The 12,929-nt window shown below is 37.9% G+C and overlaps 1 protein-coding gene across 1 annotated transcript; it reads left to right on the top strand.

The window, feature by feature from the left end:
- Positions 1-1,704: 1,704 nt before the first annotated feature.
- LOC140842959 (uncharacterized) lies at positions 1,705-2,452 on the top strand. The gene is made up of 2 exons (XM_073211169.1): positions 1,705-1,747; positions 2,145-2,452. The coding sequence occupies exons 1-2, from the start codon at positions 1,705-1,707 to the stop codon at positions 2,450-2,452; spliced, it is 351 nt and encodes a 116-aa protein (XP_073067270.1).
- Positions 2,453-12,929: the final 10,477 nt, after the last annotated feature.

The following is a 12,929-nucleotide window of genomic DNA, read 5'->3' as shown; positions in this document are numbered from 1 at the left end:
TTGCATGATGATAATAAAATCATATTTAACATGTAAACATGTATGTCACATAATCAAATAGCAATTAAAATCAGTTAATTACTCATTTTCAAAATTCCTAGATTTGCATGTAGTTGGATTACGTCTTCTTAATTTTGGACCTTACAGTTAGAGAGGAAGATGTTCCTAAAACTGCATTTCAAACACGTTATGGGCATTAGGAATTCTTAGTCATGCCTTTCGGATTGAATAATGCTCCAGCAGTTTTCATGGATTTGATGAATCGTGTTTTTCGATAATTTTTAGACAAATTCGTTATTGTCTTTATCGATGACATTTTGATTTATTCAAAAACAAAGAAAGGAGCATCGAGAACATTTTAGAATAGTCCTCCAAACACTCAGAGCAGCACAATTATATGATTAATTTTCTAAGTGTGAATTTTGGTTGGACAGAGTAGTATTTCTGGTTCATGTTATATCCGCTCAGGGAGTTTCTGTGGATCCTTGTAAATCGAAGCTGTTATTAATTGGCCAACACCAACAAATTTTTCTGAGATTCGTAGTTTTCTGGGATTAGCAGGGTATTATAGGCGTTTCATCGAATGATTTTCCATTATTGCAAGGCCTATGATCCAATTAACTCAAAAAGATCGACGTTTTGTGTGGACCGCAGAATGTGAATCAAGTTTTCAAACTTTGAAGGAAAAGTTGACAAAAGCTCCAGTGTTAGCTTTACCTTCATGCTCTGGCGGATTTGTTGTGTGTACATATGCTTCTCTGAATGGATTGGGATGTGTTTTAATGCAAAATGGGTGAGTTATTTCATATGCATCTCGACAGTTGAAGCCACATGAGACTCGATATCCATTTCATGATTTAGAATTGGCTGCCATTGTGTTTGCGTTAAAAATATGGCGTCATTATCTGAACGGTGAACAGTTTATAATTTATTCTGATCACAAGAGCCTTAAATATCTTTTCACACAGACCGATTTGAATATGAGACAACGTCGATGGATGGAGTTGCTTAAAGACTTTGATTGTGAGATTCAATATCAACTAGGGCGAATGAATCTAGTTGCAGATGCACTTAGCAGGAAAGCTCAAAACGCTATGCTGACATCTCTGAATATTTCTAAAGTCCACGAGCATTTGGGAACATCAAGATGGACTTATCAAAAAAGTTGAGATGTCTTTATAGTTTTATCTATCAAAGTCGAGCCACAGATAATATCAAGTATTAAAGCAGCACAGAGAAATGATCCGCATATTCATAGATTGAAAGAATTGGCTCAAACAGATAAGTTTAGCGTTGCCTCAGATGGTAGTTTGCGCTTTAATGGGAGACTTGTGGTTCCTAATTTGATAGATCTGAAAGAAGCTATACTACGTGAAGCACATTGTATTCGGCATAGCATTCATCCAGAAAATCGAAATATATATCATACCTTGAGAGCTCATTATTGGTGGGAAGGTACGAAGAAGGAAATTTCTGATTTCGTGGCTAAATGTTTAACTTTCCAACATGTTAAAGCTGAACAAATGAGACCTGGCGGTATGTTAAATAGTCTTGAAGTACCACAACTGAATTGGGAGCACATTGCTATGGATTTCGTGACACACCAACCTCGTTCCAATCGTGGTTGTGATGCAATTTGGGTGATTGTTGATATATTGTCTAAATCAGCCCATTTTATTCCATATGACCGTACTTGTACTTAAAATGGCGAAATTGTACATTGATCATGTGAAATTGTACACAGATGGTCAGTCAGAAAGAACCATCCAGACTCTAGAGGATATGTTACGAGCAAATTAATGGATTTCAAGGGTGGTTGGCAAGAATCATTGTCTCTGGTCTAATTCTCTTACAACAATAGTTTTCAGACAACGATCGGTATCGTACCGTTTGAAGATTTATATGGCATAAAGTGCAGATCTCCGATTTGTTGAGAAGATGTAGGAGAACGACAGATGTCTAAACCAGAGTTCGTACAAAAAATGAAAGATAAAGTTGAATTGATCAGAAAAAGAATGAAAGCAGCCCAAGATCGTCAAGCAAGTTATGCTAATAAAAGGCATCGGCCTTTAGTGTTCCGGGTTGGCGATTATGCTTCTTGAAAGTATCACCGTTTCATGGTACTATAAGATTTGGACGTAAAGGGAAGTTAGCTCCATGTTATATTGGTCCATATGTGATTTTTGAGAGAATTGGCACTTTGGCTTATCGTTCGGACTTGCAGCAGAGTTTGTCTGCAATACACGATGTGTTTCATGTATCTATGCTGCGGAAGTACGAGCCAGATCCATCTCATGTTTTGAGTACCGAGGATGTGGAGTTATATAGTTCCCTAAGTTATGTTGAGCATCCAGTTCAAATTCTTGATCGCAAAGAGAAGCAACTCGGGAATAACACGATTCCTTTAGTGTTGGTGCAGTGGAGTAGACATGGGATAGAAGAAGCTACATGAGAGTTAGAGGCTAGAATGCGTCAAGAGTGGCCTCACTTGTTTGGAAATATGATGAATAACACCATGTACTCAGATTTTCATATGTATTATCAGTGGTAAATGTTTTAACCACTTTGTGTACAAGTGTTGTGTACGTTAGATTTTGAGGGCGAAATCTTTTATTAGGGGAGAATGTGAGAACCCAAATTTAATTATTCAGTATTTGGCAAGAATTAGAAAAAATTATTTTAAAGTGCTAAATTAAAATAATCAAGCCAAATAATTATACTTGTGTGTTAAAATATGTATTAGAAAATATCGGAATTATAGACGATATTAAAATACATATCGATGTTTAATAGCACATGGGAGTTGTAAAATATTTGGACCGGGTCACATTCTAGCATTTGGGCTAAATAATTTAAATACATGTATATATGTGTATATGTGTTATAGGAAGCCCATTTTCCCCAAGCCCAACCCATTTCCTCTCAACCTTCTCGTTTCTTCTCTTGGCATCTAATTTGTTTTCTTGTCCAGCCTTCATTCTTGCGTAATTTTTGTACTTTAGGGCTTGATGATCTCATTTCCAAATCTATTTCAGTTCAAAGGAAGTATTGAAGGTAATCCCTAAGCCTAGGTTTTAAAAGTTTGTCCATGGAAAAAGTTTGTTTCTGTTTTTCGAGTTGCAGGTTTTTTGGTTTTTGTTTTTTGGGTTTTTGGTGTGTTGTGCACTAAGATTCTTAACTTGTGTTCATATAGAACTTATAGATCTATGTCTAAGCTTTCTGTAGCCGTTGACGAAATTGAATTCCAATTAAAAACGAATTTGATATGATTTTTTTAGCAAACTCTGTCAAAATGGAATTCTGTGTCGGAGCTATGTAGAGTAGCTACTGTTATTCGAGTTTATGACATTTATGCTCTCGGATTTTGAACTTGTGATTCAAATAAGAGTTGTAGAGCTATGAGTTATCTTCGTATTGATATAAGATTCGTTAAATCCATTAAGAATTGAGGTCGTTATTCTCATTTTGCCGAAATTGCTCAGTACAGACTTCTGTCCGCGAAGTGTGCTTGTAGTAGCGCCTTCTTGTTAGTTCTGGGATTTAGCTGTTAGGATTCTTGAAATGGTTTCTTCTAGGAAAACTTATATATTTGAGTTATCTTTCATCTCCAATTGGCGGATATCGATTTAAGTCAACGATGAGTTAGATATGAATTTTATACTCATAAGTGTCTAAACTAAATCTATCACAGACCTTGCATCTCATGGTTGCTGGTTTTGGTCGTTTTTCAGTGACGAGATGATTGAATTTCATTTTTATGTCTTTAGATGAAATATGGCATTTTGAGTTAGGATTCCAGCCATGTATGAGAAGTATGTTTTGGTTAAGTTTTGGTTGAGTTATGACCTTAAAACCGAGCTTAGGTCCAAGCTAGAATTAGTAATTGTTTTTGGCTAAGAGTTGAATATTTATTTGATGGTAATTAATTAATTGCCGCAAGTTTTAGTATCCAGGAAGCACCGAGGAGTTCATAACTTATTATGGTAATTTAGTATCCGGGCGCGACTTGGAAACCATTGCGAGGCCCGCCAAGTTGCTTTGACGAGAAATATTTGATGGCCGATATTGCCCTATGGTATTCGTTTTTGGAGAGAAGGATGATGCCAGTCTCGCATAAGACGAGGTACAGAAGGAGCGGGTGGTGGCGCTGTTTGCCTTATCCAAGGATTATGACATCATTGTGGGCAATCTTATAAATTCGCAAATAATGATGAGTGTTCACAACAGCCACATCGGTCTATTGTTTCCTACCATCATCTCGGATTTGTATGCGAGGGCGGGAGTTGTCTTCCGTGATGATGAGAAATGGCTGCAGCCGATGAAGGCTATTTGTGCGGAGGACCTACATCTGAAGAGTGCTAAGCAACAGATTGAATTTCCAACTCACGAGGGAGATAAAGGTGGATCGAGCACCACCGCCCGGCGCTGCCTACAGTCACAACCCCAGAGGCGGTCCCAGAACGATAAGATGGATGAGTCACTCGCCTTCATGGTGCATCAGGACCGAGTCAACACGAGCTTTAACGATCATTTTTCCTACGTTGAGTCCCTGATGCACACCATGCTAATCCACGGGGGTGCTAACCAAGCGGCCATACCACCACCTCCATCATTCATTCTCCCATTCCACTTTACGTATGACTATCAGCAGCAGGGGGATGCACCTGGGGTACCACCGCAAGAACATGACAAGAATGAGCATTGATTAGGAGAGTTCACTGTTTCCTATTCTTTTCATTTTTATTTTCTGCTGCATTATGTTTTTTTTGTTATCATCGTTGTTTCATTCCGTCATTGCCATTGCATATGCTTTTGTGTTATGCATCTGTTTGTCGTTTATGTATTTCAGTCTTTTGTGCAATGGGGACATTGCACACACTTAGTATGAGCGGGTCGGTTGGATTGTGTATTGCTAGTGTTGTTATTTGATGGTGAAGCAAATATTTTGGTAGCCGATGATGATATTGGGATTGATGAATTACATGTTTCTTGGTCTTGTCACTCGTTATTAATATCCCATCTGGTATCTGGTAAAATAATGCATTTTGTCTTGAATAGTGGAATTTTTATATGCATAAATAATCGGTTTTGGTAGTTGTGTGAATGACAGTAGAGTTTAAAAATTTGTGGGGGAAACTGGGGAGACATGAGATGTGAGTAGAACTTGAATGAATGTCTATGGAAAGGAGTGACTGACCAGTAGTATGAACTCGAGTAAAAAACCCTAGTAAACCTGGAATAACCTTCTTCCAATCTTGCATAGAACCTGAAAATTAGTTCCTCGGTCAAATAAATGAACATGGCTTATATTCAGCACGTAGGGAGTACATATGTGAAAATTATTGAAACGTCTGCCCTTTTTATTGCTTTAAAAGTACTAGAAATTTTATTTTATTTTTACTCATTTCCGGCCATGAGCTTATGGCACATAAAAATGTTTTACAAAATATTTTACCCTTCAAAATAAAACATCAACCAACTAGTATTTTAAAAATCAAGGGAAATAATCATAAAAATGAAATCGTCCCATGTTTTACCAAACCTAAAAAGTAATAAATTTGAAAAGTATAGCCCATACTAAACCTCTCAAAAATCTCCCAAAACATAAATAAATAGTTTTAAAATCTTTAAAGTAAATCATGAATCATAAATCGTAAATGCGGAAAAAGTAGAAGCGCTAGTCCTCGGGTTATGTGCACAGACAGTCCGGAAAAATCAACCATCAAGACCTCCAGTAATATTAACATCATCATTACCTGCATCCATCACACATACTGAGTCTAAAGACTCAACACACCATAATCTTTATAACAAATAACAAGTATAAAACCACATGCAACAGCGAAAATACTTTATGTAAAAATAACATTTTCATGACATGCAAACATAAACCTTAACTTTATCATTTTTCCTCATCATGACATAACGTAAAACCTTTTATCTTGATCATAATCGTTTTCATTTTCATTTTCTTTTGTTGAATTCAGATCGTTAAATGTGACTTTCCTTAAACCTCAAAAGTCGATGGATCCATCTACATGTAACCACAGTACTGGGCGGCGGGGACATCAGCAACACTCTCACCGGTCAACTGAGCCTTGGCCTATCCTCTTTCGAATAGAAATACGATCGTCAGGGCTCCCTCTGTGGCCTATTCCTATAAATGGGCTCCCTCTAGGGCTTTTTCCCCTCACGATATTCCCATTCATACCTTTACCTCATATCTTCATATCCTCTATGGTAACAATGTAAATACGATCGTCAGGCTCCCACTGAGACCATAAGCTTCACGATATCTCAAATGTAAACACATAATAGTCACAATTACTTCACCTCCTTCAACGTTTACATTTTCATTACTTTACAAAAATCATGCATAAGATATAATTTTTTTTTGAAACCAAGCATGCAACATGTCTTTTAAATGTCTTCCTTAAGTCATAAAAATCCCATAGATAGTTAAAATTAATAATTTAATCATGAACATTTCATAAAAATTTAAAAAATAATCATAATATCATAAAAATAGCATTTAGAGCACTGTGACGACGTTTACTAATTTTAGGTGTAAAAAGACAGTTTTACCCCTAGACGTAAAATTCCTCGATTTTGACTTTTTCTTGAATTCATTGACTCTAACATGTCCCAAATAATTATTTAAGCCTAAATTAATTTTTCCATAATTTTATTTAGCATAAATATTATACTTTTTCATTTATCTTTGTGTTTTAATCCTGAAAAATCCCAAACGTTAATATGAACTTCATAAATTTAAAACTTAATATTTTTATATTATTTTAGCCTTTATGAACCACGAGTCGACCCACATGAGCCGTTTTTCAATTTATTAGCTTATAAGCCCTATTATGACACATAAACTTCGACCCCGAGCCATCTTTCTATTTTCTCGAGTCACCCCTGAACCATGTGGATCCAAAACCTGACCAACATACTAGAGTACCCTACTGTACCCTTAGATCACTTAGAAACCATCCCAAAACCCAAAAACGTGAGCCCCCTTACCAACCTATGCAACGGACGAGAGGCCTAAAGTGCTTGGACTTTTAATTGGTGAATTCAGGAACCTAGCCGATGACTCTAGCCACAAATCCGCGTACCTTGCAGTCACCTAGAATCCTTAACCCTCGACCTAGCCCATGCTAAGCCCCTTAAACCAGCCCCTGACTCCAGGCGAGCTGCTGCACAACTGTGGGCATGGGGCGCGAATTCTCGTGTAGGAGTCCAAGCGGTTTAGGACTCCTCCCAGCCATCTAGACTCAAACCCTCATGTGGTTAAGACCCATTCCCGGAATAAATCATCCCCTGACCGAGCCATGGCCCCAAGCCATGACCCTCCAACCCCTTGTACCATGCAACTCGATCGCCCCAAACCCCATGACAGAAACTGTCATCGGTTAGAATAGCTTGTAATTCTCTCCTTGTTTTCCTTTGACTTTGGTGGTTAGGATGTGTGTGTTAGGACCTTCACTCATGTAAAAACATCACTTGTTCATCCCTAAGATCATGGCAGCCTCTTTACATAATAAAACATGAATTAAAATCATAGAAACATGAGTTTACTCTTTGTGCATGCCATAAATCCGAAAATATTAATATGAACACATGCTTTTCATGCAAATGTAATTAAAAATAATACTACGATGTGATCGACGAGAAAAGGAGATGTATGGCGTGCCTTTGCGTTTTATACGCACAAAATAACATTGACGACGAAGAACAGAGTAAAACTTTGGCTAGATTTTCCTTGAACCCTTCGAAAATCCATTTACTTTGTGGTGTGTGTGTGCCGTGTGTGCTGAAGGGTTTTTGGGGAGAGTTTCTGAATTTTGGGAGGGAGATGTGAATATTGAGTGTAGGGTTTTAGGTGATTAGTATATTAAATAGTAATTAAATACTACAAGGCTTTAGGCCTATTAAGCCTCTAAATTAAGCCCATTAGCCTTAATTAGAATTTAATAAAATATTAACAAAGTTTTTGTTTAACTAAATTTGTGAATTTATAAGCCAGGTTGCCAAAAATCTCGCATTTTTATTGAAAAACCCATACCGATAAAATTTAGATTCTGGCATATAAAATCACCTCAAACCCCTTTATTTTCAAAAATATTAAAAACGATCAACATTATTTTAAATAATTAAGAACAATTATTTAATAAAACATTTTACGTTTTTCAGCCCTCAGTCTCCGTTCCTCGATCGCAACTTGAATATTCCTTAAAAATACAATTTTATGGATAATGACAATAAAATCCTATTTAACATATAAGCATATAGGTCACATAATCAATTATCAATTAAAATAAATTATTTACCCATTTTCCATATTTCCTAGATTCACATGCAGTTGGATTACGTATCTGAATTATGGACCTTACAATTCCTCCCCCTCTTAAATAAAATTTTGTCCTCGAAATTAGAACTTACCGAATAACTCTGGATAGCAATCCTTCAAGTCCCTCTCGGTTTCCCAAGTAGCTTCCTCTTCCGAGTGATTCAGCCACTTGACCTTGACCATGGGAATGACTTTGTTTCTAAGTCTTCTTTCTTGCTTTGCTAAGATCTAGACCAGTCTTTCTTCATATGTCATATTTGGAGTTAATTGAAGAGGTTCATACATTAGTACATGGGACAGATTCGACATGTACTTCCGTAGCATCGAAACGTGGAACACATTGTGAACTCCCAAAAGCGTCGGTGACAATGCCACTCTATAAGCTAGTGTCCCAATCCTCTCCAAAATCTTAAACAGACCTATAAATCTTGGACTAAGCTTGCCTTTCTTGCCAAACGCATAACACCCTTCATAGGTGCTATTTTCACAAATACATGGTCGCCCACTGCAAACTCTAAGTCCCTTCGTCTTTTGTCTGCATAACTCTTTTGTCGGTTTTGTGCAGTCTTCATTCTCTCACGAATTTTGACTACAAGCTTGGCAGTCTCTTCAATCACATCTGGACCAATATCTCTTCTTTCCCCAACCTTGTCCCAATGAATAGGAGATCTACATTTCCTTCCATAAAGTGCCTCAAAAGGAGCCCGGATGGATGGAGTAAGGTGTGCCATGGGCTTCCTTCATAATAAGATCTCTCAAAGAATCGTCACTAGGAACCCATACTCGATCTCGATAACGAACTAAACCATCCATCACTGCATATAAATTCCGGCCCTTGGCTTCATCTCTAGCTCTCCACTTTTGCAACTGCTCATCAGTGGACTGTCCATCCCGAATTCTATCTCTCAAAGTCGACTGTACTGATAATGTGGCAAGATTAGGGGCCTCGCCCCTAGCATACACTGTAAGCTAAAACCGCTGTATCTTGGAATGCAACGGGCTTTGGAGTGATAATTGAGTGATAACTGCTGCTTTCTACTCAATGCGTCTGCCACTACATTAGCTTTTCCTGGATGGTAGCTAATGTCACAATCATAGTCCTTTACCAACTCAAGACATCTGCGCTGTCTCATATTCAACTCCTTTTGGGTGAAGAAGTATTTCAAACTTTTATGGTCGGTGAATATTTTGCCCTTCTCCCCATAAAGGAAGTGTCTCCAAATCTTTAGTGCAAAGACTACAGCTGAAAGCTCAAGATCATGAGTAGGGTAGTTCTTCTCGTGAATTTCCAGCTGTCTCGATGCATAGGAGATAACTCGATCTTTTTGCATCAGAACTGTGCCCAAAAAAAGTTTAGAAGCGTCGGTATAAAGAACATACTCCCCTTTCCCTGATGGCATAGATAACACTGGTGTTGATATCAAGGCTTGCTTCAACTTGTCAAAACTGTCTTGGCCTCGGGTCCCCAAACAAACTTTACATTTTTCTTTGTCAAGGCGGTCATAGGTACCACTATAGATGAGAACCAATAGCCTGCTGTCCCAAGAAGCTACGAATCTCGGTAACACTCTTCGGCACTAGCCACTCTTTCACTGCCTCAACTTTACTTGGATCGACCTCCACTTCACTACTAGAAATGATGTGGCCTAACTTGCACTTGCTGAATATTTCACATAGCTTCCTATCTTGTAGAACTTGCAGCGCTGTCCTCAAATGGCTACTATGATCCTCTCTGCTCTTAGAATAGATCAATTTGTCATCAATGAAAACTATAATAAACTGATCCAGATACGGCTGAAATATGCGATTCATGAGATTCATGAAGATCGCTGGTGCATTGGTCAACCCATATGGCATGACCATAAACTCATAGTGCCCATATCTCGTGTGAAATGCCGTCTTGTGTACATCTGACTCTTTTACTTTCAATGATAGTATCAAGATCGCAGATCAATCTTAGAAAATATTGAAGCTCCTTGCAACTGATCAAATAAATCTTCAATTCTTGGCAGTGGATACTTGTTTTTTATAGTGACCCTATTAAGCTCTCGATAATCGATGCAAAGACGCATACTACCATCTTTCTTTTCACAAATAACACTGGTGCGCCCCATGGAGAATAACTAGGGCGAATGAAACCTTTGTATAGCAATTCTTGGATTTGATCTTTCAATTCTTTCATTTCAGCAGGTGCTAGACGATAAGGCGCTTTAGATATAGGAACGGTTCCATGCATAAGATCAATATAGAATTCCACTTCACGATCAGGTGGAATACCAGAAACGTCCTCGGGAAAGACGCTAGGAAAATCTCTGATAATATCCACATCTTCTAACTTCTGACTGATAGATGCATGTGTTGTGGTGACACATGCTAGAAAAGCTTGGCATCCCCGCTTAATATGCTTCCTCACACATAGACAAGAGATCATGTGTAGCATTTGTTTGTTTCTCGCCGCCTCAAAAACAAAAGGTTTACTACTACGCGGTCGAATAAACACTGTTCGCTGATGAAAATCAATCAAATCTCCATTTGCTGATAACCAATTCATGCCAAGTATAATATCAAATTCGGGCATAGGAAGCAAAATAAGATCTGCCCGCACCACAGCCTTGAATAAACGAAGCTCCTGATTCTTGACAATCGTAGACGTGAGCATTTGATCAATAGATGGAATAGAAACTTTGAAACCCAAACCCATATCTTGAGGAGTAATATTTAGTCTTTTGATGAAGGTTTCGGATATAAAAGAATGTGTAGCTCCCAAATCTAGTAGTGCATAGGTAGCTACACCTAGATTGATGATCCTCTCTGCGGCGAAAATGTCCTTTAAATCTTTTCATGTTGAAACTTAAGGATTTACCATCAATAATTCCCAAAGTTAAATGTAGATTGTGCGTTGAACTTAAGCATTTCTTTAATAAATTGCATTTAAGCCCTTCAATTTTTCGAACTTTGCACTTTAGTCCCCAAATTTGGATATTTGAAATTTGGCCATTATAATTTTTTGAAAATTTTCATTTTTAGTCCCTTAGAATTTCAAAAATTACAATATGGTTCTTAAGAATTCGGTAATTGCATAAAGCCTCTTATATTTTGGTTAATGGCGTTTTGGCCCCTTAATTATCGAACATTACAATTTAGACCTCAAATTTTTGAAAATTGCATGGTGACACTTCCTATAAATCTCAAAACCCCAATCCAACCATGGTTATGTTTTCCTTTAAATTTTGGTCCTCAACTTTTTTTGTTTGGAATCAAAATAAAATATGGCACAAAATTAATATCATTTCTATGGTTTCTAAGATAATCACTTAAATCCACTAAGGTAGAACATGCAACCTAATTTCCACTTGGTTCAAATCTTGTTCCCAAATCAATTTAAATAACCAATTTAACATTTCATGCAATAAATAGCAATATAAAAATGTCAAATGACTAGGTTACCCGTAATGAGTGTAGTGTTTGCCTCTTCCTCAGCCTCCTCGGCATTCATAACATAAGCTCGTGCTGTAGTAGCTGCTTTTCTCTTTGGGCAATCGATAGATTTGTGTTCAGCCTCCTTGCAATAGAAACATTTAGATGATCCCCATTCACATTTTCCAAGATGTAGGCGATTGCACTCCTTGCATGGTTGCCTCTCAGCAGGCTTTGGTGCTCCAGGATTCTGTGGCTTTTGTGGTGCTTGCTTCTTGACTGGACCTTGGGGCTTTTGAGGCCCTTGAGGTCTATGAGGACCCGTATATGGCTTTTTATTCGGCTGATTATTATTCTAAAAGTGCTGCCTCTTGCGCTGAATCCCAAAATCGATGTCCTTCAAAGAATGTTCAAACTGGAAAGCATAAGTGACGGCATTAGCATAATCTAAAGGTCGCATCATCATAACATTATCCCGTATGGAAGGTGGTATACCATCCATAAAGTGTCTAAGCTTCTCTTCGGCATCCCTGGCAATAAGGGGGACAAAATAACAATCTCTATCAAACTTCTTGACAAACTCAGCAACAGTCGAGTCTCCCTGACGGAGGCTCATAAACTCTCTCTTCAGCCGTCTTCTAACATCAGTAGTAAAATACTTCTCATATAATATCGTCTTGAATTGAGCCCAAGTAAGTGTAGCAAGGTTAACACCGTGCTTGTCTCCTTCCCACCACAAGAAGCATCATCTCTAAACAGATAAGTAGTACACCTCACACGCTCAGCATCTCCTATATCAAGATAGCGAAAGTGTACCTCCAATGAACGAATCCAACCCTCTGCAGCAAAAGGATCGGTAGTGCCAGAAAATTCCTTCGTCCCTAGCCTCCGGAACTTATCAAAAATATCACGCTGTGGCCTAGGTGGATGTTGTAACTGCTTATGTTGCATTTGCTGCAATTGCTGCTCCTGTAACTGCTGCTCAAAGAGACGAGCACTACAAGAAAAATTTCGATCAAAAACACTCATACGACAACGGTTTTAATAAAAACCGTTATCTTTTTTGTTTTAACAATGGTTTTAACAAAAACCGTTGTCGTAGCCTAAAAAAAGCCGCTTATAGACAACGGTTTTTTAAAAACCGTTTTCTATGAGAATT

Source organism: Primulina eburnea, chromosome 10 (genome assembly GCF_022965805.1).
Source record: "Primulina eburnea isolate SZY01 chromosome 10, ASM2296580v1, whole genome shotgun sequence".
NCBI classification, from domain to species: domain Eukaryota; kingdom Viridiplantae; phylum Streptophyta; class Magnoliopsida; order Lamiales; family Gesneriaceae; genus Primulina; species Primulina eburnea.
This window is presented reverse-complemented; position numbering and strand designations above follow the sequence as displayed.

Excerpts from the sequence above, each read along its gene's own strand:
- LOC140842959 (XM_073211169.1), top strand. The coding sequence starts at position 1,705 with ATGGCGAAATTGTACATTGATCATGTGAAATTGTACACAGATG. Across the intron at positions 1,748-2,144 it reads TGTGAAATTGTACACAGATG|GGAAGTTAGCTCCATGTTAT; the intron begins GTCAGTCAGAAA and ends TTGGACGTAAAG.